The sequence below is a fragment of the Agelaius tricolor genome, unplaced genomic scaffold (genome assembly GCF_023055355.1).
Source record: "Agelaius tricolor isolate 1412-34295 unplaced genomic scaffold, bAgeTri1.0.p SCAF_1, whole genome shotgun sequence".
In the NCBI taxonomy this organism is placed as follows: domain Eukaryota; kingdom Metazoa; phylum Chordata; class Aves; order Passeriformes; family Icteridae; genus Agelaius; species Agelaius tricolor.
Window position 1 is genome coordinate 53,907,434 of NW_027269261.1, and position 26,611 is coordinate 53,934,044.

General features: G+C 41.4%; 1 protein-coding gene across 2 annotated transcripts in view; it reads right to left on the bottom strand.

Annotated features, from left to right (window-relative positions):
* The window catches only part of SYNJ2 (synaptojanin 2), a 64,727-nt gene extending 43,541 nt beyond the window's left edge, over window positions 1–21,186 (bottom strand). Inside the window, exons 1-4 of one of the 2 annotated variants that reach the window (XM_071434667.1) lie at window positions 20,390–21,186; window positions 11,126–11,212; window positions 2,886–3,156; window positions 271–496 (exon numbers count right to left, since the gene is read on the bottom strand). In XM_071434667.1, coding sequence (XP_071290768.1) covers window positions 271–496; window positions 2,886–3,156; window positions 11,126–11,212; window positions 20,390–20,510 — 705 coding nt within the window. In that variant the 5' untranslated portion in view covers window positions 20,511–21,186. The remainder of the gene's footprint in view (window positions 1–270; window positions 497–2,885; window positions 3,157–11,125; window positions 11,213–20,389) is intronic. The other variant, XM_071434657.1, reaches the window with a different exon arrangement.
* Between the last annotated feature and the right edge of the window lie 5,425 nt (window positions 21,187–26,611).

Sequence of the window (26,611 nt, forward strand, 5' to 3'; positions counted from 1 at the left end):
CCGTATCAAATGGCCAGACTTTCACACTCGGGAAAAAAAATGAAAAGCTTTAGTGAAAACCATGTGAATGGGAAAAGTCAGAAACAGAGAGAAAGAGCAGATTGCAAAGAAATGCTTAATGGACAAGAACAAACAGAGCAGCCATGCAATAATATTTTAAATATTCTTGAAAAAAATCTTGCTGAGTTTCTTTAATTCTCATTGAAGATTCTGCCCCAATTAAACACGAGTGGGCTAAATGATGCAAAGCCATTGGATACATGCACTCACCTGCTCTGTCTCAACAAAGTTAGACACATGTCCATCATCATTGACCCCTCGGACGTGGAAGCGGACACCGGCCCGCTCGCGGCTGATGCGGGAGATGAGGCAGGCTTTGGCTTTCTTGTGGGAAGCATAAACAGTGCGGATGTCCACGACCCCACAGACCACCTTCAGCAGCCAGTCGGAGCAGTTCACCTGGTAGTGTTTGAAGGGCACATGCAATAGCTGGTTCCTGAAAGGTTCAACAACATACAGACACATTACTGAGTAAAACTAACAGACAGGCATGGGTGCCACCTGACAACAATCACTAATTTAATCAAGTAATGTTTTATGACCCCTTTTCTGCTGTACCTTATCTCTGCCCAGGAAATATTGAGAAGAAACCCTTGTGAACTACTACTGTGAACTAAACGTGGCAAATTTTAGCCACACAGCTACCACCAAGGTGCTGTCTTTATATCTTGTACCTGTCTTATAAATTCAGATGCAAATGTCACCTCTTTCAGCTCCAGAAATGTATATTTAGTAATCTTTTCATAAATTACAGTGATGTCAAGCTAATTACTTTTTTTGGTAGAGTACTGTCTGGACCTTAGCATTCACTACAGGATGAAGAATTGGTTCAAAATCCACCAGGATTTTCAGAAAAAAAAATTTCAAGCAGAAACCGGATCTGTAAGTCACTGGATATATTGCAAAAAGTTCTACTAAAATGAAGAGGAACATCTGTTCTAACTTTCAAGATCAACAATTCAAAAAACCTGTCATGTCTAGTTAACAATGATGTTAACTCATCTATTATGATGTTTTTCTTTATTTCATGTTTCAAAATGTGCTTTTAATCACATAAGAGGGGCCAGGAAAATATCTTTCATGACCATGCATTGCTCAATAGAGGATCTGTAAAAGAGAGTGAAACCCTTGAAGAATTGTTCTTTTAGAGTACAGCATTTAACAAAAAAGGTGCAAGGCATTGTTACATTTTTAATCTAAATATGTAATGGAAAAAGCAGCTCTTTTTTTTAGTTCAATTTAGCTCTTTTTGAGCTCAGTTTTTGCTATCTTTTCCACCTCTTTCTCCCACTTCTACTTGCATAGGAAGTCCTCACTCAGGCAAATTCCAGTAGAATTGTTTGTTATTGTTGCAGTTCATTAAACAGGCAGTTTCTGTTGCCTATAACGAAGGTCATCTTATACTTTTAATTGCATAACTATTTATCTCATTGTTTACTTTCCTCAAGCATCTGGTTTTTGTCTGAAATTTCCCATATCACCTAAATACCTCAAGATAAGTTTTTTTGGAGCATCTTTTTGCCTTTAATGTGATGTCACCATTTTTCCCTGTTCTACAACGTACTGGAGAATGGAAACTCTTCAGAATTTACTTCTAGATTAGCCAGAAGCAGCAAATATACTTATCTTCCAAGAAGAAAAGTTTCAAAAGACAGTAGAGGGGGAAAGAGTTGTTTTAAATGTTCTTTATTATGGGATATTGCCATCTTAGCAGTCTCGTCATTGGAGTACAACTAATTTCTGCCATGTGTCTGACTTGACAATGCTTGGTGACCTTTTGGAGAGGGATGCATCATTAGCACAGTTGAAAGTATTTATTATGTATCTTTTTTCAGTTTTAAAGTCAACCTACTAGATTTTACCAGTCAAAATCACATCATAGCAGGAAAGATTATTTAGCCTAACTGAATTGCTCTCTCATGTTAATTTATCACCCATTATGAACTTTTTTGCTCATTTAATATTCACCTTCTTTGGCCCACAAGCCTCACTGCACGTTCTAGCAGCACATTCACATTTAACCCTGCCAGTTATTTTCCACCTACATCAAGCCCTCATTTATTTCCAGAACAGCTATGCCTGCTGTGTGACTTTTTGTTTAAAAAGAAGGGGGTGGGCGTGGGGAAGGGTATAGAAATGCAAGCATTATGCCAAAACTTGCAAAGCAAACAAACTGAATTAAATCAATCCAGCATTGTGTTTACTCTTTTCCCCTCAAACAATACTTACCACAATATAAGATAATTTTTCTTTGCTTTATAGGCACAAGAAAGTAAAAAGCACAGAGCAGTGCATCGCGGGAGTTTTCTTTTGTGCAACTTATGTTTGCACTGAGCTGTAAACATATTAATATTGATGTTTTCAACATAAAAACTGGTACACATTACTGAAACAATAAACTACAGACTTTAAACACCTACTTTTAAAAAATAACAGATACTTCAGTGCAAACAATGGGATTTATGAACAGTTCAAGCGCAGACTTCCATTAGATAACTTTAAAGAAAATTATTAAAAAGGACTGCAGGGGAAACTATTCATGACATACAGAGAGATGTTTCTGTAGCATAAGCAATACATATCTTGTATTTCCCCCTTTGAAGCATAAAATGTCATTTTAAAATGGCACTTCACTATCAGATTAATTTTAATTAAATACAAATTACTATGAATTCATTAGAGCCACCTGCCCTGTAAAAGGACATGTCAATGAAATGAAAGGAGATGGACTTGAAATGCACATGTTCACTTCCCTCTGAGAACGTCTGAGCAATGAGATACAGGTGGAGACAACAGAAGACTCAGGTAGAACATGCAGTACTAACCAGAAGAACGAGTTACCAGATTCATAGCTGTTATCACCCTGCTTCTGAGCCCGCACAGTCAGGTCAAAGTTTGAGCCTGCATTAGGCCAGGAGAAATAGAACATCCCAGAGTTCAGTATTTTCTTCAAGGCAGTAACGCGCTCATCTTCCTTGGTTTCTTCCTGGAGAGGACAGAAATCTGTTGCAGTAATTTTGTAAACTTCAGCATCCAGGATTTTGCCCACCGACGTACAGCCTGTCACCAGGACCAGAAAGTGCAGCCGAGTGTTACCTAAAAAGTGACAGACAGTTACAAAAGGGTTATTTCCAGGTGGACTCGGCTCCTCATCAGTCCTGTCACATGCAGTGCCGACAGGGTTCCAGCAGAGGCCAGCGTCTTTGCTTCACGAGAGAACAAACAGGAAAATCAGGCAGGCAGGCTGCGTTCTTCACATTTCTGAATTCCTCTTAACTGCAGATAAGTGGCTGCTATTGCACAATATTCCATAACACTTCTCCATCGACATCCTTTGTTGCACTAGAGTGTGTTTTCCCCACTGACTTTATGAAGAGCAAAGTGCTTACCATTGGAACAATACTCAAAAAATCAATTTCATCACCCTACAGAACACAGAGCATTCAGATTCTTTACTGGCTTCAGCTGAAGCTGGGCATGTTCAGACATTTGTAAAATTTCAGTATTACCAATTCTTGAGATTTTGCTTTTTGTATCACTAAAGCATGTACATGATTCAACAACAACCTCAGCTATCACTAGAACCATTACAGCTGCCATAACTGTGAAATCACGAAGCAGCTGAACTTCAGGGCCCCAAAACTAAAAGATAAATTTGGAGCTTGAGAACATCACTGTAATCAGATCTTTCTCATACACAGAACCATCTCCACCTCTGCTCATTCTCTCTGAAATGGTAATTAAGAAACAGTAAAACAATTTTTCTGGAAATGCTGGTTTTGCTACAAAGAAACTGCTTGATTCACTTAAATTGGCCTGTAATGGAGACAATGTCATCCTAGTCACTTCAGTTAGTAAGAAAAGGTGGAAATGAGCCAAGATTTATTAATTTAGCACAGCAGAACCAACAGCTGACCTGCCGAGAGCAAGTTAATTAGCTAAGGGCACAGTGACAATCTGGGACAGTATGGCTTCAGACAGCAAAAGGGAACACTTCTTAGGATCACTTTTCAACCCTCCAGGGTGACCCACTGTCTGAAAATGCACACCAGCTCTCACACAACAACTACTCTTTTTCTGAAACACCAGTAGGGGAGTCCTTGCTTTCAGATAACAAGCTGGCTACGGAAGCTAGAGTTAGGGGTGGTTTTCAGCAGGGCCAGAATATTTGTGTAGGCACGTGGGACTGGAATGGCAGGACAAGGTGGGAGATTAGATCTTATTCATTCTGTTCTGCTGACTCCAGTTTTGTATAAAGGCCAGTGTAGGTGGTATTTACTAAAAAGCTCTGTTCATCACATTTCTTTCTGTAACAACGCTGTGCCGTGTTCTCCTTCTCGAGTGCTTTCAAGACATATATTTTCTGTGCTTGTGATATTGCAGCAGAGGGCTAGAAATACTGACAATTTATTCCTCTTTTGCACATGACTTTGTGTAATTATAAAGAATAAAGAGGAGGAGACACATCAGTTATCACCACAAGAGCTCATAACTGGCCAAATACTGCCTTGCAGCCTCCAGAAAGGGTTAGGAGGAGTTAGCCATCTCTCAGGATAGCCAAAAGCTTCTGTGACTTAGCTGAAACCATGCAAAACTGATCAGCTCAAAGTAACCTTCACTCACAAGACCTTGGAAGCAATACATAGATACACTATTAGCATGCCTTAATATCAGTCAGCTTTGTTAGTAACAAAAAACCAGTAGTGAAGGACTTGGAGAGCTGCCTGGGAGTGATGCTGAGACAGAGTACAAGTACTTTTATTGCCTTCAGTTACCTAGATGGTTCAGAAGACATCAAACGATAAAGTCAACATTAAATTAGCCAAAGAGAACAAAAGCTTAATAATACAGGGCTTGTTACCTGTGGTTCTGTCCTGGTTGCAGGAGATTGTAACCAGTGGAAAATCACTGGATCTAAACAGAATGATCCTCTAATTCAAGAAGGAATTGAATAGGAATATTTGCCTTAGCTAGAAACTTGCTTTTGCTTACCAGAGACTATAAACTCCTTTTACTATCTCCTCCACTCAACCACTCACCCCCAAATGGGGTACTCATCCACATACTGCAAGGTCCAGCATCTCTACTCCTTTAAATCACTAGCTAAAAAGCTCCAAAAAAGTAATCATGCCTGAGAAAGTATTGCATTGTCCCTGAAGTGTAAGGAGATTGGTTTTCTAAAGCTGTGATACTTTTCTGCCACTGGGCAGTAACTCCACAGGAAAGAGTCAGGGTTGTTCAGCCTGGAGAAAAGAAGGCTCAGGGAAAACCTTATTACAGTCTTTCAATATTTGAAAGGGGGCCTATAACAAAAGATGGAGAGAGACTTTTCACAAGGGCTTGTAGTGATAAGACAAGGGGCAACAGTTTTTCACTGAAAGAGGGAAAATTTAGATTGAATATAAGGAAGATATCTTTTACAATGAGAGTACTGAAACAGTGGAACAGGTTTTCCAGGGAAGTTGTGGGTGCCCAACCCCTGGGAAGTGTTCCAAGCCACGTTGGCAGGGGCTTTGAATAACCTGGTCTAGAGGTAGTGTCCCTGCCCATGACAGGGACATTGGGAGTAGATGGTCTATAAAGGTCTCCTCTGACTTGAGCCACTCTGCAGTTCTATTCACACAAAATAACTGTGTGAATAGTGAAAGTACTGTACTCTCTACAGTAGTCCAAATTAGAGAGCAACCACCACATGATACCTTTTCATGATGCCTTTGAACAGAGACAGGCTGGCAAAGGAGCTCACTTACAGCCCAGAAACTGGAGAAAAAGGATGAAAAGAGAGATTTAAGGTATGTTAAAGCTAGCCTGCTTTGCTACTTGGTCCTCCCAGGCTGCTCTGTGAGTTGAAGTGGTCTTCAGAACAGCTCTAACTTCTCTTATTTGCTTAAATCACTCAGGATTTGCTGCAAAACAGACAATGCAGAAACTCTATAACGTCAGAGCCCCAGTTTAACACAAATCTCTCTGACTCTGTACCTTGGAAAGAAGTCCCAAGCCCCATCCTCTGATAGCACTTTCATTCCCGGTGGTATTTGGACAATAGTCCTGAGAACCATCTCTGGGCTATCACTGCACTGTCTGCAGGAGGAAGATCCCTGCTTGATGCACATGTCCTCTTGGCACAGGGAACAAGCTAATCACAATATCCTATCCTCTGTGCCTGTGTCCTGCCCATTTTATTCACAGCACAGATGTACCCATTGGGTTCTGAATGGAGGTAATGCTCCTGACAACTTTTCATCCTTTTAGAACCTCGCACAGCAGAATTAATGCTGCCAAAACACTGCTCCACTATGATCTTTTAGTCATGTTTCCATTAAGGTATAAGAAATTACTCACCACTAAGCTATACAGCTACACACAGAGAAGACTTTCCCTGTCTTCCCTTCTTTGCCAGCAACATCTAGATGGGCCTACAGTTTTAAATTATGACATGAAAGTCCTTGAGATTTCAGTTGCCTTTTCAGGTCAGTTTCTCTTGGTACCAATCACCAACCACCTCAGCTGTACACTATTTACCATACCCCACCTTGGAAAATAAAAATCTTTTTATTTCTCCTTTAACTTACACAAGTAGTTTAAAGTACAGTCCTCATTAATACTAGCCTTCTAAACTGTACACATAGAAGAAAGTGATTTAGGAATGTAAGAACTTAACTGAAGGTCACAACTGTAGAAATGTCGTTCCTGTCCTTGGGATGCAATATGGAATGTTTTAAAGAAATCTCTGAAATAATTTTAGAGCAAGAAGTGAAGTGTTCCTTACTGGTTATGCTTTCTACAGCAACACATCTATGAAAAAGCAAAACCTACATATAGTACTAAAGAAAAAAAATATTTCAAAGTTTATGGCCAAACTTTGATCTCAGATAAATGGGTACAAATGTTCATACATTGTAACCAAGATCATTATTTTGCCCTATTACAGCTATCAATCACTACAACAATCTGTAAAGAAGACTTTTGAAGAAATGTAAGAAATGTTTTTCTCACAGTGATATGTGCTGAATGCCCTTTTATTAGGCTGCACAAGAGAGGCAGAGGATGAAGAATATTTAGCACAGAAACAAGACAATAATAATTTCCATCCATTTTTTCAAACATTCTTGTGAAACCAACTGCCTTTATCCAAGTTGAACAGGAAATGCAGTTCTGGTACGTCACACTGCACAATAATAAGCTGCAGTTTCTGTATTTAACCTGTCTACACGACTCAAGGCAATTGTTTCCCCTGCAGCTTAGGGGATGATTTCAATGTTGCCTATTTTGAGCTACAGTGAAAAGGAGTCCAATATTCAATTCTTATTTTGTCCTTCTTAACAGTAACTATTTCACTCAAGACCGCCTTTTCTTTCCAAAATAATTTTCTCCAATTTTTGCTCTTTCTCCATTCCATCACAGTCATGCCTTATGTTCCCTCAGACTTTTCCATTTCCACTCCACACATACTCCATTCCATTTTGTAGACCACTAAAAACCAATTTTGCCTCTCATCTGTCTTCAAAAATAGCAACAGAACACAGGAGAGCAGTACATTCTAACCACCTAGCTGAAAATTCCTGAGTATATCTACAGCAGAATTATGAAAAGAGCCAAGACTTTCCAAACTATCATCTTAGTCTCAAAGATACTCCTCTTTTTCTTCTAAACACAACCACATTTTTAGGATACGTGCAAAAGGAACAGAAGACAGGTTCTTAGTTGCCCTTTTTGCTTTTGAAATGTCTTCCTTTCAACTATACACTGTACATGTACAAGAGTGAGAGTATATACACAATCTCATGAATTCAGAATGCCTCCCCAAATACAGCAGCTGTATTAAACCAAACAACCTATGTGCTGATGGTGTTAAAATATCCCCTTATGTATGCATCTCATCCTGACATCACAGTATCTGAAAAAAACACTGTAAAGCCAGCTCTTTTAACACTTTGCTTAAGATGTATTTGTCACTGCTAGATCTTCTTTGGCAGCAAAATCTTGGCTGAGGTACAGCTCAGAGACACTGTACAATTCATTCTGCTGCCATCCATCTCACAAAAGAAAGCAGAAGAACTTAGTGAGTCATGTTAACAGACATAAGTACATACAAGTGAATGTTATTACTGGTGGGAAACAGTAACTTTGTGAGTCAGTTTCACATATTTCATCTACTTTCTTATGAAAAGCATGATCTACTTTGGCAGGCATACAATGTGGTTTATTTGGATTTCTAAGTAGCGATATTTACAGATTAATTAAAATGTTCAGAGACATCTTTCATGTCTTGGCAAAAAGTTTTCCCTTCTGCTCTACAAATATACTCTTAACATCCCAGTGGAATGTATTTTCACAAATACTCTCAGTTAATTTAATACTTATGGTCTGCATGTTTCCAGTAGTAAGAAAAAATGCTGATACTTCTGAACAAAGTCTGCAATCACTGAAGCTCAGTGAAGAGCTAGCCAATTATGCCTTTGTTAGCAGCTGCTAAAATACATTATACAAAAATGGAAAAAGCTACATTCCATTCCTGTGGTCGTTTGACTCAACCTGGCTGGATGCCAGGTGCCCACGAAAGCTGTTCTGTTACTCCCCTCCTCAGCTGGGCAGGGGAGAAAAATAAAATGAAATGCTTATGGGTGAAGATAAGGGCAGGGAGAGATCATTTAGCAGTTATGGGCACAACAGACTTAACTCAGGGAAATTAGTTTTATTTATCACTAATCAAAACAGAGTAGGACAATGAGCAAAACACCTTCCTCCACATCTCCTTTTTTCCCAGGCTTAACTTTACTCCCAATTTTCTCTTCCCCAGTGGTACAGGGGGATGAGAAATAGGGGCTATGATCAGTTCATCACACATTGTCTCTGCCACTCCTTTCTCCTCAGGGTCACAAACCTGGCCAGTAAACTTGCTCCAGCATGGGCTCCTCTCTCCATGGGTCCTCCCAGAAGCCTGCTCCAGAGTGTGCCTCCCAAAGGGTCACAGCCACCTTCAGGCATCCCCCTGCTCTGGCATGGGCTGCAGGTGGATCTCTGCTCCACCATGGACCCCATGGGCTGCAGAGGCACAGCTGCTTCCCCATGGTCTGCACCATGGGCTGCAGGGGAATCTGAGCTCAGGCACCTGGAGCACCTCCTGCCCCTCCTTCCTCACTGGCCTTGGTGTCTGCAGAGCTCTTTCTCTCACATATTCTAACTCTGCCCTTCTCCAGCTTCAGCTGGGCAGGTTTTTTTTTTCCCCTCTTCTTAAATCTGTTATCCCAGGGGCACTACCACTGTTGCTGATGGGTTCAGCCTTGACCAGCAGCACCTCTGTCTTGGAGCCCACTGGCATTGGCTCCATTGGACACAGGGGAAGCTTCCAGCAGCTTTTCAGAGAAGCCACACCTGTAGCCCCTCCTGCTACCAAAACCTTGCTACACAAACCCAGTACAATTTCTTTGTAGTGTTAATCTTTTACATAAGCAACAGCTAAAGGGATGGAACTCACATGTAAGATAGAAAGTCTAAACCAGACTGTGACAAAAACTTGGGCTATGTCTTGAATAGTGAGATAGCAGACATGTATCTTTGCTTTTTGAAACATGTTCAGAAGCAGAAAAGGTTTGCTTACCTTCACTTACCATTACAGCATGACCCTCTGACTTTTCACTGAATTTTAACAATCCCTTCCAAAGCAAGTCCTGTACCAGAACTTGTAATCTAATGCTAGAACAAGGCAGAGGTACAGTGACAAAGCTCAGAAAGGAAAAACCCTCACACTTTCAGAGCACTGAAGTTAAGCATATGTTGTTTGAGAAGAAATAAGGACATGAGAAACAGTAAGGCTGAGAATATTTCACACCCCATTTGAAATCATTCACCTTTTAACATGAAGATGAAAATTGGATATATTTGGTTCCCACCACACACAAAAACTACCCTTATATGTAGCTTGAAGAGATTGAATTAAATAGCTACATTCTTTTATTACTACAACAGGATTCATTAGACTTCTATGAAGAAAAACAGACCCAAGTGCCAAGAAAAACTAATCACGAGTCCTCCGCTTTAAATTACATTAGCAAATTGATATAAATCTCCAGAGAAATGTCTAATTAACTCCACAAGAAACAAAACAAACAAAAAGTCCACATTCATTAAAAAAGACTAGATGGACCTACAGTTTTAAATTATGACACAAAAATCCTTCACATTGCAATTGCCTCTTCAGGTCAATTTCAAGTCATATTTCTCAGGCTGCAAAATGGTAAACAGGGTATAAAATGACACAGTTATATCTACTGGCCTAAATACACCACAGCTCACACCACCACTGCCTTTGGTAGATTCCTTGACCAAGCATCAAGTTACGTGGAAAAGTCTTGTCATTTCTCCAAGTGAAAATTAGGGCTCATTGTACCGACCCGGGAACAACGCGTACAGTGCTTTTTTATTTATGCATCTAAATCATCTGTGATTTTTAAGCACTGTGTAAGGCCCTATTATCTTCAAATCAATCACTGCAGTTCTCTTCTTAAAACATGTTATTTCCATTAACATTCCTGCAGGCAGTGTAATGACAAGTCCTTTGCTAAGTCAAGATTCCCAAACTGTACCAAAATTTATATTGATGACAATAAACATTCCTTACTACACTAATTGAAGCCAGAGGCCTTCTGCAAATCCTTATCCATATGACTGATTAAAGGCAATTAGGCATTATAGCAAGAACTGGCAATCTGCAGTACTGTGCTCTCAGATGACCATGATAATCAGTGTCTAAACATGATCCTTAAAGAAGAGAAGAATTAAGAAATCATAGCTTGCCTTGGACAAATGTGGTAGGGGAAGAAGAATGGCAATTATCTTCAGGCAGCTAAGAATGTTAGACAAAACAAATTAAGAAAAAATCCATCCATCATTCAGTGATATGGTTTTGGTCCAAAATAGAAAAAGAAACAGATATTTTCCAGACTGTACATGACAAAGTACAACTAGCTTTCACATTTTAAGGAATTAGACAACTTTAGCCACTTATTATCATTTAGCATTGTCTGGGCATTTTATAATCTCGGGCATATAGATGGTGACTTACCACATCTAAGCTGAAGCTCTCCTAAGCAGCCATAAGCATCCATGAGCTTTTCATACTGTCCTTTAATTGCATCCTTTTCTTCTGGAGCTAAGGAACAAAGAGAAAGGCAGGAAACTTAGTTATCCAGTATTCATAAAATGTTCAGATTGCTATTATTCCTATTGCATGGGAACCAATGCTATTTTCTCAAGACTACAGTGCAAAGGTAGGGTTAAAATGCTGTAAAACCATAGAGAGTAAAACATGATGGGATAGAAATGCACATCTCCACACACTACCCTAGAAGAAAAAAGAGTACTCACCTTATTTTCAAATCTACCTGATCATTATTAACAATTTTATTCTATGGTATGGATGCCACATCAGTCAAAATAAATAAAGAAATACATGAGCACATGTAAAATTTACACTGTTCTAAAATAAGAGCAGGAATAAATCAGTCTTGCCATAAGCTAAAATATAATATCTTGATGATAATATATTGATAAGTCTTGATGTATAAAAAGAGAGAGTTTATACTTCCAGACTCTCAGTCTAATTCCAGACAGAACCGGAATTTTTTTATGCAAGATAACATGATTTGATGTAGACACAACACCAGAGGTTGATTTCAAGAGGAATTACACATATTTTAGTGAAGTAAGAATTAGTTAAATAAATAAAGGGTCAGATGATTGTGTTATATTTGTGCATTTCTGCAACAAGCAAATTCAATGGGCACATACTGAACATTGAGACATTAAGTCAGACCACAGATCAAACTTGCCATTGGCTACTTTAACATAAAACCAGCATACTTCCTGAATGAGTAAGTCTGCATTTTGTATTTATTTCCCAATGAGGAGCAAGGTTAATCTCCCAAATGAGGAAAATAGACTGTAACCCTCAAATGTCCTTTTACATCTTGAACTACAGATAAACAGCATAAATAGTACTTTCAGAGATTTGCTAATTATATGCAATCTTATGCTCCTAATTAACTTCAGCAGTTAAAACCTGAAACCTTGGGGTATAAAAAGGACAAACTGAACTGCTTGCAATGCATGACAGAAGAGCAAAGAAAGAGACTTCTCTTTATAAATCTCAAGAGGCAAAGAGCTCAGTGAGAAACACAGAAAACAAATAAATATCCCATATATTGCTGACACTTTGAAGTGAAATGAAGGACAATTCCTCTTGCAAAATTCCTTAGCAGAGGCAACCCCCAAGAGTAATTAAAACATGTTTATCTCAATTTTTGCACTTGTGACAAATAAAGAAGACTTGTTTAATTCTTTCTTAATATTTTTTACTAGCATACTTTCACAACTTACTCTACTTTCTTAGAACATTGAATAAATCAGGAGAAACTTGCAAAATGTTGATACCACACACACCAGTGAAGCAAAGGATAAGCAGCAGACAGAGGATAAAGTGATTTTTATTGGGTAACAAATCTCTGGACAGTAACGATTTAAATACTCAGTAATGGCACATTTTAAGGGCTGAGACTGCAAGCTCAGTTCTCAGGAACTTAAAAAAAACACTTTCACAAAACCAGTTTAGATAGACTATAACAATGTTTCCATCTTTGAAAAAAAGCCTGTCAAGGTTTTCTTATGTATTAAAAAAGCAGGTTAAAAAAGGTGATGTTTCACTTTCCATGGCATCTTTACTAAGTAGAAATATGCTGACAATTTTTTCTTAAATCTGTTCTCTCCTTTAAAAGCTGTCTACACTAAAATAATTGTGCTACTTTAAAATAAAAAGGGAAAACCAAAACCAAAACTCTTGCTCCAAATATTCCAGCTTTAGGAAGAAATCTAAAACAAGGGAAACACCAAGAGATTCAGATCTGAGACAGATGCGGAGCTCATAAAGCGGCAGGCCAGGCACAACCTGAAAGCATTTCAAAAGTCACTTCAAAAGCATGGCAATGCTCTTCAAAATAGAATTACAAGCTGGAGAGTTGGCTGTTAAAAGTGTCTGGTAAGAGCACAATCCAAAAGAATGGAATTTATTGCAGTGTAGAATTAGGCAACACATAGCTCATTCCACTGCTGGCAAAAAGTACCTGCCACTGGCATGTATGGAACCCACTGGAGTTTCCCAGGTCAAGCCAGTGGCATCCCACACCCGTCAGGTGCTGGCACAGGACTCCTCCAAACACGCAGCCAAAGAGCTGAGTTTTGGCAGTCCTGGTACAGGAACGCCACCATTCTGGGCAGGCCACTTGTCAGAGCCTGTGCCTGCACAGCAGCATCAGCCGGAATAGCAGCACCAGCACAGCTGCCTGGAAGGAAGGAGCAGGAAAGGAAGACACTCAACAGACACAGCCGTGTCTGTGGGTCATGCAGAGAGAGGCCAGAATGTCTTAGTGCCTATGGACCACATCCGGGGGGTGGTGTGTGTAAATTCCCTTTGTTAAAGATACCAACGGAATTTGAATTCTCCTGTCCTGTTAAACTCCTTGGCCTTGAACAAAGGACATCATTGAAGAGGGCTTGAGCCAGGTTCATATCCTGTTATTAAAAAGAAGTATTTATAAATCTCAAAGTCTCATTGAAATCTCAAATAACTGTCATCAAAACCTAAAAGATCTCCTCGGGCATTCAAGGAATTCTAGGACATGAGTCAGAACCAGAAAGAGTGTGGCTACACAGAGAAAAAAATTTTCGTGCTACTTTGTTGGATGAAGAGAGTTAAAGGGAAATATTTCTATGAAACACTTTAACCCTTGTAAAACAAGAAGCATGCAATAATTCAATGAAACCAAGCTGCAATAAAATAAATTATAAGTGACCTTTTCCATGCATAAAATATTTCAGAGCCAAGACACCACACACCATGAAAAGATACACAACTACATTATACCATATGGCCTAACCAAGTGTGACTTCCTGCTTGTAAAAGCTGCAATTTCAATTTACCAGCTAGCAGGAACTGGCCAAACATACACAGTTTCCTTCATTCAATCCCTCCTTAGGGCTGAACCCCCAGACTCCAGCAAGAATCAGCACAACACTCAAGCATATTGACCCCAGAAAGGTCAGTGACTGGAGTAAGAGGGTAGAGAAAGGTACCAAAATTCCAAGTCCAACACTAAGGACAGACACAGTGATGCCTGCAACTTCAAGATAAAAATGAAGGAAAAGTTCTTGGGGAAAAAAAAAAAAAAAAGAGCCTGAGACTTGGTTATGGATTCTGTTTCTCCCTTGTGATTTTTTCAGCCCGATTCTGGAAATAGTCACCTGCTTGGCTGTAGGTACTGCTACAAAAATGTAATCTCAAGCATATTTGTAAGTACTTTAAGAAACATAAGATTGGTGTCATGGGATGACCTTATTTGTGTCATTTAGTGTTTGGGGGAAAGAGGTGTGAACTTTCCCCAGAAAGAGGGAAAAACTATATAAAACAAAATTTCATACCAAAACTCCCATATATACATTACCATAAGCACCTTACCTAGAAATAAGTCCAATGTCTGCTATTACATAAGTTTAGACAATTATCTCCAAATTGTGTTTTCAGTTATCTGCAGACACATCTAAAGTACTTTATTGTATTTTCAATATCTCTCACCACTAAAATCTTCCTGTTCACATTCTATCCAAGCTACACAGGCATCATGAAAGTCAGACTGTATTCAGAAACACCATATAGGCCAAGCAGTGCAGAGTTGGGAAGAAGTCTGTGGTCAGAGCTACAGTTAAGAGAACCCAAATACTTAAAGCATTAAGCAATGTATTTAACAATTTTCTAGTAAGATACGTTTCTGGTTGAAAACACAACAAACAAACTAGAAAATGGGCAGTTTGGAAAGGTCAGTTCCCTGATTTTCTATATTAGATTGACAACAATCTGCTCCTAGTGAGAGATAATGTTTGCATACTTGGATGTGCATATATGAATATATTAATTCACAATCAAAGAATAATGGATTAATGAAACCACCAAGTTTCTACTGGCCAGCTCCATGCTGCTGCAGGCAGTCAAGAAAACAAAAGGGAAGTCCCTAAGTGATTTCTCTGAAGCTTGCCCATTATCTTTATGTGGTTTCTGCCATAGATGACTCATTTGCATAGAAACTTGCACCAGTCACTACAGACATAACCACTACAAAGAATTCATCCCTCACAACCACTACTTGCCTCCTAGCATAGAAAACAAGTCTTGTAATCAACACTCTACACTTACACGAACACATCTTCCCTCTTCTCTGTACCCAGTCTGCATTTTGACAATAGCGAAAGAATTGCAACACACACTTTTTCCTATAATCTACAGCAGTGATGTTCAGCCTGAGAAACCACAGCTTGCAAGTGCCCAGTGCCAGCATAACCAAGGAAGACAGGACTGCTGCTCTGGAGACTGCTTCCACAAATGGAAAAGTTTGAACACCACTAAACTACAGAAAACTTCACAAAAGTTTGTGCTAGCTGTGTGAATATTCGGGTGTAGGAGTAGAAATGAGCCATGGTGGAGGCCTCACTGTTTTGGAAAGAGTGCTTAGAAATACATTCACAGTACTTACACAAGTATTGGTGCTTGATTTCCACACCCCACTCAGTGGCACAGTTGTTCACATAAACACAAAACCAAAGCTAATTGTAAACAGTGAATGTACATACAGCACAGAAACAGCTTTCTGTACAAAAGAAGGAAAAGATAAAGCACAGGTAAATAACTGCTACTTCCTGCTTTTGCAAGACTTTACCCTGATTTCACTCTGCTGCATCAGAGAACCACACACACACTTGCAATTGAAGCAGCAGAGGAGGCACAGAGCTCCTCCACAGAGTGTACACACACCTTAACTCTACATAAGTTTGTCTCTAGTAAAGGCTAACTTCCCAGATCTGTGGGTAAAAGTCAGGAAAAACCTCAGACATATTTGCAAAAACACACACTGTATCAGCTTTGAACTTCTGTACTTTCCAGACACCATGGTCATTTAGGATTTAACATAACAGGTGATGTAACATCCTTTATAAAACCAGCTGCAGAATCAAAGAGCTTGCAAAAAAAAAAAAAAAAAAAAAATCTCTGCAGCCTTTGGCTCTGCCCTTGAGAAAACATATTATGCTGAAATTCAATAGCCGAGCACTCCTGTTGACAGCTTTTCACTGAAACTACCTGCCATAATAAAGTTAAATCACCATATTTTCAGCACTATAGCCTTAGTTTAGTTTAGCAATTGGCTTGACAGCAGTCCAGAACTACCTTGTGCAGTTCACTTCATCTGTAAACCACTGAAACTGTAATGTATTTAAACTAGGAACAGCATCTCTAACTATACTCCCTGTTGTATTAAGCAAAAATTTCTAAATCAATGACAATTTTTCTTTATCCTTTATAACTCTAGGTTTCTTCCACAGAATATATTGATCTTCTAGTTCAGAGAATTCCTGGAAGAATTGTTTCAGGCTGTCACCCATGTTTCTGGAGATGACTGAAGCTTTAGAATTGCCAGCAGATAGGGAAAAAAAAAAAAGCCTCCAGCAAAATGTGTCATTTAATTCAAAACAGTGAATTTTACCCTCCACCCTACAGTGACATCATGAGAGAAGGAAAATAAACTCCCATCCTCAAAAATACTATTTAACTTACAGTAGAACAGAAAACTGTTCTGTTGATATCACATCACCATGCAGATTAAGAGATTTACACATATGCAACTAGGTTTCCTGCAGTGATTTTTGATTTCTTGATTTTTCCAAAAGTTTTTTAGTTTAGGTTTCCATTACAGGACAAGTGTTCTCACTTTATAAATTGCTGACATTCAGCCAATTAGAGATCTTTACAATACTTTTCCACTACTGGAAACAATGCAAAGGATATCAAGGATGCAAATATTTTTCAGGTATTAAATCTCTGTATGCAGTTTATGGAATTAAGGAAATTATGAAACATAATCAATTTGCAACTAAAATTGTCATCATTATCTTTATAAGATATCAAGAGAGGAAAAAGTATTAAGTCATCCATTCACAAGACAGCATCAAATTGTTAGCTTACACTTTTGAAAGTGTTTATTTCAAGGAGGAGTTTGCCAGAGGTTTATAGCCTGTATTGATTCTGTACAAGTGTGTGGTTTTTCAGATTTCTTTTTTTGTAACACCACATCTAGGACAATTCTCACTCCCTTCTGCCACTTGAACTAGGTTAAATTCAACATTTAAATTTCTTCCAGTACAAAACTATTATAGAAGCAATTAAACTTTACGCAAGTGCAGATGTCATGCCTGTTCAAGGGCAGAGATACCTGGTAATTATGGAAAAAAAAAAGAACAATGACTAAAATTTCTTCTCAAGCCTTCACTGTCCCTCTATGATTATTCCTCTCTACAGTTCTGTTTGCATGAGGGTGCAACTGCAAAACTACATAAACTGTTGTACAACTTAAGTGCTCCAGGTATACCAATCTGCTTTAATTTAGTGTAGAGGTTTGCATAAGGCACAGTTGCATAACTCCTCCTCACCACAGGCATGCAATTTTTAAGGAACTTTATTTTAGAAACAGAAAACTAGACAGAGAGGCCAAAACTAACACAATCCTAGGACTAGTATGTCTGAAACCACACATATACAAAGTTTATGTTAACCTCCCACTGCCGAGTTCTATGGTTAGCAACAACCTAAAGGCAAGTCAAACAAAACAGAATTAATGTTGTATCTGTTACCACCCTGCTGTGAAGCTTCCTCTTCACAATTCTTCTAAATTCACCAGCACAACACCTACTACTGGTTTTCCCTCCTTTTCTGGCCCTCTGCTGCATAAACAGAAGTTATCTAAACAGGCTCCACTGGACAAACTAGCTTTTCCTACAATACAGGAACCAACCCAGGAAGGAATAGAGGAATCAAATGAAATAAAATGACAAAGTTATTACCATGGAGTGGGCTGAATGCCAACACAGACACGACTGCAGTTATCTCAAGACAGGACACTGGACTTCCAAAAGGCAAGGCAAACGGGCTTTCAACCCTATAGAAATCACTACTTCAGAATTCCTCTAACACATTTTAAGAGAGACTGTATAAATTTTATAATCATAGAATCACACAATCATTAAGATTAGAAAACATGTCCAAGATCATTGAGCCCAACCATTAAACTAGTACCACTGTGTTCATCATTTAAACCATGTTTCCCAGCTTCCACATCCACACACTTTCTGATCACTTCCAGGCATAGCAGTTCCACCACTTCCCTGGGCAGCCAGTTTCCATGTGCCTGACCATCCTTTCCATAAAAAATTTCTCCTAACATCCAATCTAAACCTCCCCTGGTGCAAGTTGAGACTATGTCCTCTTGTCCTTTCACTTGTTACCAGGGAGAAGAGGCCAACCCTCACCTGGCTACACCCTCCTTTCAGACAGTTGTAAAGAGTGATAAGGTCTCCCCTGAACCTCCTTTTCTCCAGGCTGAACAACCCCAGCTCCCTCACCTGCTCCTCACAGGACTTGTGCTCCAGATCCTTCCATTCTGGTTCCATTGCTCTTCTCAGGACACGCTACTATTTTGAGATAGACCAGGATGCCACTGGCCTCTTTGTTCACCTGGTCACACTGCTGGATCATGTTCAGATGGGTACTGAGCAGCACCACCAGGTCCTTTTAGGCTGGGCAACTTTCTAGCCACTAAATCATTTCAGGCATAGCAATTCAGATGGGGAATGGCAACACTGGGGGAGAAAAAACTACTCTATGTTGATGAGTCCTTTAATTAGTGAGATTTCAAGTAATTCCAACCACTGGTCATACAGGTGGCTCAGGGCTGGCTAGGTGAATACTGGACTCTCCCTTTTATTCATGCACATTGGCTTTAGGAAGTGGAGCTGCTTTAGATTTTTATCAGAATAACAAAATACAGACCAAACCCCATTAATATTAATATACAGTTTTAATGTCAACAGGTTTTAGGGTTTTAGGGAAAGTGAATAAAGTTCTACTCGGTACTGACTTTTCACTGCCAGTTCACTGAAAACTGACACAAAATCCCCCCTCTAGAAAAATGTAACACATTTATGTCCACTATTACCAAAGAATTTCGCAAGAAATGGAACCCCCAAAATATTGCACAATATGAAACTCTAATAAAATATAGTAAACAAAACAAACAAAAATCCCTACAGTGTGGCAATATCTTTTCCATGACTGGTCCCACTATCAGAACTATTCTTGAGAAAATCAGCTGCCCCTTGATGACTTTTCTGCCTTTCGTAATTTTATTCTGCATGTCCTGCCAGTGTACACTGTGGAAGATTCAGCTCAGTGGATCCAGATCCTGAGGTGACATTGTGACTGACATTGTGCAAATCACAATGTACACTACATTACTACAACAGTTTGAGCTGCTTGAACACGGGCTCCTACAACGCTGTGGACAGCAGCATGATTGCAGGCACAGGTATTAGGCAGAAAACAATTTAAGAACACCACACAAGCATGTTCTCCTACATTGCTTTTTGCCCCTTGCATTCTCAGTCATCTCATTTTTCTGTGTCTGCCTCAACATTAGCAATCAGCATTGCATTAATTCAGGTCCAACAAGTACCAAAAGCATAAGGTAAGACAACCCTGAGAACGTTTATGAGACTTCTCCAGCAAGAGCCAGACACTCAAGTAACCAAATACCGTTCAAACCACAGGGGCAACACAGCAAGAAGCCAGGAGTTTTCTGTGGGAGACAGATCTCAAGTCAGTTGTCCCAAAACACCTCTGTTGTGAGCTGGCTCTATTTACTGATGGTTAGCACCCGATGTAGCGGAGTAGAAACTTCCTCAAGAGGCAGCGGACCTCATTTCTTTACCTGGGCCCTCCTCTGCAGCCAAGGCTGTAGAGGATAAGTCTTGTACACGAAAGGTGCCCTGTGCCAAGACCCCACCGCAGGCCTCTCCTGCTTCTTCAACCCCGGCTGCTGGTGAGGAGGCTAAAGATACCCAGAGCAGCGATGGAACACGGATCGGGAGATACTGGGCAACCCTCCATGCACGGCACGTACCGGGGGTCACCCAAACGCGCCAGCAAGTGGCCAAGCCTGGAGGGCCGTGCTGGAGGGTCTGGGTGTAAGTGAGGCGAGACGCTCTCCGCAGCCAGCATCCCACTGGAGGTGGCTCCGCTCCCCTTCCTCTCTCCATGCCATTGGAGGAAAGTGCCCCAATGCTCCTGGGCATCGCCTGCTGCCGTCGCACCCCATTGTCCCCTCACAGGCAGAGGTGCGCACCCACGGACACCCACAGACACCCACGGGTCCCCACGGCCGCCCCCGCAGGCACTTACTGAGCGCCGCCACGGTGCCGGCCTCCAGCAACAGGCAGTCCTGGCGGCTGCGCGCCTCCAGCAGGGCGCTCGGCCCCGGCTCCTGCTTCCAGAGCAGCCGCAGCCCTTTGCTCAGAGCCATGGGAGCCGCCGGCCGCGGGCAGGAGGGCGCAAGGGTCCCGCTGGTGTCGCTGGCGCAGGAGCCGCACGGCGCGGCGCTCGGGGGCCGCCGGCAGCCTCTCCGACGCCCGACCCCGGTCCTGGCCGCTTCTCCCGGGCAGGCGGGCCAGGAGGGCGGCCGCGCCCCGCTGCCGCTCGCCGGTCACCTCAGCAGGCCCCCGAGTGCCTCTGCGGCGGGGGCGCCCAGCGCAGGGCGAAGGAAGCGGAGCGGCCCCCGCGGGCGGACCCGCCGCTGCGGCCGCCTCCTCGGGGAGCCCCGGCTGCGGCCGGCGGGGCGGGAGCGACCTTCCCCTTTGCTCTCCGCCTCTCTCTTCCCACCCACGGTAAACTTTCCAGAGTTAACTTTCTCCCTCTGGCTCCGCAGCTCCTCCTCCTCCGGCACAGGTAGGAGCCGCCGGCGGGGCGCTGCCCCCCGCCCTGCCCGCGGGTGAGGGGAGGAGCGGCGGCCGCGCTGTGGGCCCGGCGGGGCGCTGTGGGCCCCGGCCCGGCTCTTCTCAGCCCAGCTGTGCCCGGCCCTGCTCGCCCCGGCCCCGCGGTGCCGCTCCCCACCCCCGCGGGTGGCGAAGGTCGCCGTCGAGCTGCCGGGAGCGCGGCCGGCCCAGCAGCGCCTGGAGGCGCCGGAGCTGCTCCCTCTGCTGCCGCGGCTGCCCGGGGAGAAGCTGCGCTCCTTCCCGCTTCCTGCGGGAGCGGCCGCCCGGATCCCGGCGCCGCTCCCCGCTGGCACGGAGCTCCCCTCGGGGCTGCTTCCCCACTGCGCGCTGTCCCGCGGTAAAAAGAGCTTCGGGCAAAGGCACAGTGCACTTGTTCTGGTGTTGCAGGGTTCTCATCACAGTTCCCTAGTGAGTCTGTGCAGGGTGAGTGCTGTTTCTTTCCCGGGGTTCACCGAGGAGGAGTGCATTGAGGAGGTAGGCACAGGTACGCCAGTGTGTTCGGATGAGAGAAAAACTCGCTGTAATCTCTAGCAGAACATGTAGTCCTATTCATACACGGGTAAACCACGCAGAATTCTGTTGGTTTTTTTTTTTTTTTAACATCATGAATTATAACTTGCGTTAAGATGTAGAGAAAACTGCAAACTGTTATTGTTGTCTCACATTTACGTTGAAAGCGTCGGTCGTGGCTGTGCGCTGCCAGGTGGAATGTTACAGTCCCTGCTTACTTTGAACATGATGGAAAAAAACTGAAAAGCAGATACTGCGTTTCTGTCACACACATCTGGTTTATTTATTTTATAACCAGCAGTAATTCCGAAAGGAGATTGATTTTATATTTGTTTATGGTGCCTTCTGAACAAATCATTTTGAAAGGGTCTGGTATGGAAAGTGGGATTGGTGTTTGCATGGGGCTTCCCCCCCTGCCCCGATCCTAAACTTTGATTATAGTATGTAGGGTGAGATGAAAAGTGCTGGGTAAAGCAAAAGAAATTACCCAGAAACTGTAGAAATTAAGTGACCAGGATGAAAACAGCGAGACAGCACATAGCTCAAAGTTTGGGAGTGTTAGAGGATGTAAGAACATAGATTAACCATACTCAATTTTAAACAGGAAAGGGATTCCTTTCTAATAGCTACCCAATGTAAATGGCAGACCAAAAATCAGTTTATGTCTTTGACATCTTTCACTCTTTCCCTAGAGAAAAGTGCTCATTTGAGATTAAATACTTAAAGTATCGCTTAATCAGTGCTGCCCAAGAGAGTTGTGTCACATTACTTTAAAAAGTTGCCCTGGATCATACACTTATGTGTTTAAAAATAGCAGGAAAAAAACCCCGCTCTTTTTTTTTGTTTGTGTGTGTGTGTTTGTCTCTGCCTTTAAGGAATTATTCTTTACAGTCCCCTTTAAACTCCATCATGAGAACAAACTCTCACTGGGAGGACACAGGTACGTCCCTCTCTTGCCTGTGTTTTAACTCCTTAGTAATTTTTGTTGTTAGTTCTTTTCACTGTTTCCAAGAACACACAAGTTAGGATTGTTAATAAAAAGGTTACTGTCAGATTTATTGGGTAAAATACTGAAGAAAGGATTGGTGCACCAGGGATAGTATTTTTTTAGCACCTCAAATCATTATGAGGGGATAAGGATGTGAGAGAAAAACTCAGATGAAGGTGGCAAACTGGGAACCTTTAGCATTGTGTATGACAAAACACTGCTTCATAGGTGGCTCTCTGATTGAGTCTGTCCTAAACTCTTACAAACAGATCTCTTCAGTGTGTTCCGTTGCAGTACATCCACTCAAAAAGCAATCAGTCAGTTCATTAAGCTTTGTGTTAGAAAAACAAGCCTGAGAAAGCAATAATCAGAAAATGCTGACGAGTAGCAGTAAATAAACCCATTCCTTTTACAAACCTCCTTCACAAAGACTGACATCTAAATTTAGGGCTTGTATAGGAACCTTCCTCAATATACTGGGGATGTGTTCTTTTTGATAAGATCTTTTCATCTAACCAGACTGTGTTTCAATGCATGGAAGTCCATTTCTAAGGGAGAGTGTTGACACATCATCTTTTAGTGGACATTTGGAGTTGAGCTGTCTTGCTCTGGAACTTATGTATGTGAGTATTATGGAAGCATTAATTCCTGCAGTCATTTGAGGAGTCCCTCAGGTGAACTCATTCCCTCTTGCACAGCACTTGTTTTCACCCAGGCCATACACTCTCATTACCTCCTCAGCAATTTTTCATTTCATCCTCCTTTCTCTTTGGAGTTTTCCTTCCTTTTAATCTCCTGCCTTGACAATTTCATCATGCTAGCTTCTTTGCCCCTCTTCGCCCATCTTTGGTTCTTTATCACTCTTTCTACCTTTGAGCAGTCACAGATATTTTGCATTGCTTCCTGAATGTTCCCACAGCTGAAAAGTGGGAGGTGATCTGCTACTGCCCCTGCAGCTTTCAGCTGGGAGAAGCAACAGGTCGGTGGGCTCTCTCCACTATTTGGCATGTATAGGATAGTGGGACTGTTTTGGAGGGTAGAATATCTCTTGTCTGCAGCTGTGTCCCTTTGCTTACCTTCTCTCTTTCCAACTCCTTTTCCAGCTTCTGTCTTCGTTGGGGCAGGGAGATCCTTCTCCCTCTGTATCAGAAGGGGAGGGATCCTTAAAGTCTGATGATGTTGGCTGATTGTGGAACTATGTGAAATGCAGTTCAAACAAAATTGCAGCAGTGGTATGTTAGGGGCAGCCTCCATGGCAGGAAGACACAGGCTTCAGCTACTAAATCAAGTTCAGTTCCTGTTAACTTCTGTGGCATAAATTGTGTTGAAGACAATGTCCACCCTGTTTGTGCATATTTTCAAGCATTCAGCTGCTATCTCAGTGGTTACCTCAGTGAAATGTCTGAACACTTCTATCTTTTTCAAAGTCACTCCATTTGGTTTGAATTTCTAATCCCTTCTCCTCCCCAGCCCCTTGTTCACCTTGGAAGCATTGCTATGGATCATAATGACTCCTGCTCCTAAGTCCTTCTGGTAATGGGTGTTTCCAGGGTCTGGATAAGTGCCTCCCTGAAAAAGAGTCCTGCATGCCACCCTAGCAGGTGGCATTGTTTGTTTGTCTGAAGACCATCTGAAGAGGAACAACAGGGATGCTGCAAGACAGAGTTTAGAAGAACTGGACAGAGCAAGGAGTATTTAGCTTAGCTGTCTGCTCTCTGTCTGGAATAGCTGTGTGAACCCCATATCCTGGACTTTGGGGTATAGGATGGGTGTCCCTGTAGTATTACTTGTCTGTCTTTATGTACTGCTGAGTGAATTTTGCAATCTGGGGCTCTTCAAAAAGCTTTGGTGATACACTGTAGAAGCAAACAAAAGATACTTTTCTTTGTCTAATATTATGCTACTGAAATAGCTTTTTCGGTTACTTTTTGAAGCTCTGAGATTAAATATATGACGGCATTTCCTCAGGATTTTTGGCCACTTGCACATAGCCTCAGTGGTCACAAATTCCTCAGGAAATGTGTGTGTTTGCAAGGTCATTGAAAACAGTTTGGGTTTTGCCTTTTATGACAAACTTTTGACTTTAGCAAGTAAAGAAGAAATAGGGGAAATATCTCAGCATATTTTTTCCTGCACATGGCATTAAAAACAAGTAACTGCTGCTAATATGCAAAAACTTCCACTATGTTTCCACTTCTAGCTAACATTAGAATGGATTTTATTTACAGCTGAATTTGACACAGAGAACCATTTATAACTTCTAGGCTAAAGTGCTCAAAATGTTGCTCTGAAAGTACTGTGGGGTTTTAATGTCAACTCTTAACACTGTTGGTGAAATTGAGAGAAGAGCTTTCTATTCTGGTTGGTTACACTTCTCTTGGCCTAGTAAAGAACTTTGAGCGCAAAAGACATCTGGTACTTTGTTACAGAGACAATCCAATATAGTTTGAGCTAGGTCACTGTTACTCACCAACATCCACTGCATTTCCTCAAACATAACTGAAGAGCATGAGAAACATGAGGGAAAAATTAGTATGTTTTGTTTAGATTTTGACAAAGAACGTTTGACCTTGCCATGAATGTAAGAGATGCAGGGACATTTTCTTTGCTTCAGTTACTGACAATATTTTCAAATCTCTGCTCCCGTTTACAACCTTTCCTGACAAGCTCCCCTTATTCCTTGCCATTGGGGTCTGTGATCCTTACAACAGGAAAAAGAAACTTTTAATGCTACTTAGTCTGTATTGTATTACTCTTTAATCGATTATTTGGAAGGGGAACGTGGGTGTGTGGGCTCAGACCTGAGCTTCTGGTTCAACTGGAGCTAAACATATGTCTGACTTTAGGTATATCAGTAGCCTAAATCTTGCAGCTCTTTGCTTGGGTGAATAAACTTCCTTCTCAAGTGAATAAATAGTGCAGGTCTGGCTGCTCAAGGTGGTTGGACTGGAAGCAAACTAGCTTTAGGCTCAGACTGAGTCAGGGTCTATCTGGCTGCAGGCTGTAGCTCCAGATTGGCAGAAGATTGGGCTGTGAATTCAAGTTCTTGAAGGTGTAACAGGAGTGGTTGAGAGATGCTCTGGTGAAGTGCTAACAGTTTTAGAAATGCTGCTAATGAAGAACTATGTCGCTGGGAGGTCAGTGGAATTTCTCACCTCCTCTTCCACCTATACTTTAACTCTGTGTGATAAGTAAAAGAGGGCTCTCTGGAGAGGCAGATCCACTGCATTCACAGGCCTTTTTTTATTAAGAGACTATTTTCAGTAACAGCAGCTGTTTTAAAGCTTAACATTCTTCATCCCAAAACTATGTGCAGAAGAGCAGCACTAGTCAGATGACATTTATTTAGGCAGTAATAGTGACCAGACAACCAGATAAAATTTTTATTCTTTCTTCTAGACTGACATGCTTATGATTAGTTGTAGGTATCCTTTTCTTATGCTCAAAGGACTACGAAGCCACAGAGTTTTCCACTGCTTCTTGCCTCATTTTCTGGAACTCCTGATAGGAAAAACAAAATGCTTAATAAAATAGAAAATTTGAATTTAGTGGGCTGCTTAATATCTGCACAGGAAGAGTTGCAGCAAGTATGCTGGAAGCTTTTCCTCAGTGAGCACATACCTCATCATCAAAAATTGTGCACGCATCTCTTGCTTATCAACAGTAAAAGCAGAGTTTACTGGTTACCCCATACCAAGGGATATAGATTTGATGAGGCAAAAGAAATGCCTTCCTTTTGTCCATGAATCAGCTGTGAAGAAAACTCCAGGAAGAGGCAATCCCACATTGCCAGTTATGGCATTTCAGCAGTACATAGTAGCCATCATCATCACAGATGGTGTGACACTGGACTGCTGGAAGAGACTGCCTGCAACAAAGTGATTCCTATCTTCATTCTTAAATAAGAATTTCACTATTCTGTTGGTGCTCCATATCTGTATGAGGGAAAACCAGAGTTTTCATGGTTGTTCAGAATCCTTTAAGTTTCATTGTCTGTTGAGATGTTGTAACTAGACAGAGAGAAACAGGTGAATACAAGAGTGGACAATGCACAAACACAACAGAAAGCTGATTATGATTCTGACAATTGATCTGAAAACTAAATAATTTAAAATGATAAGACACCCCCCCTTG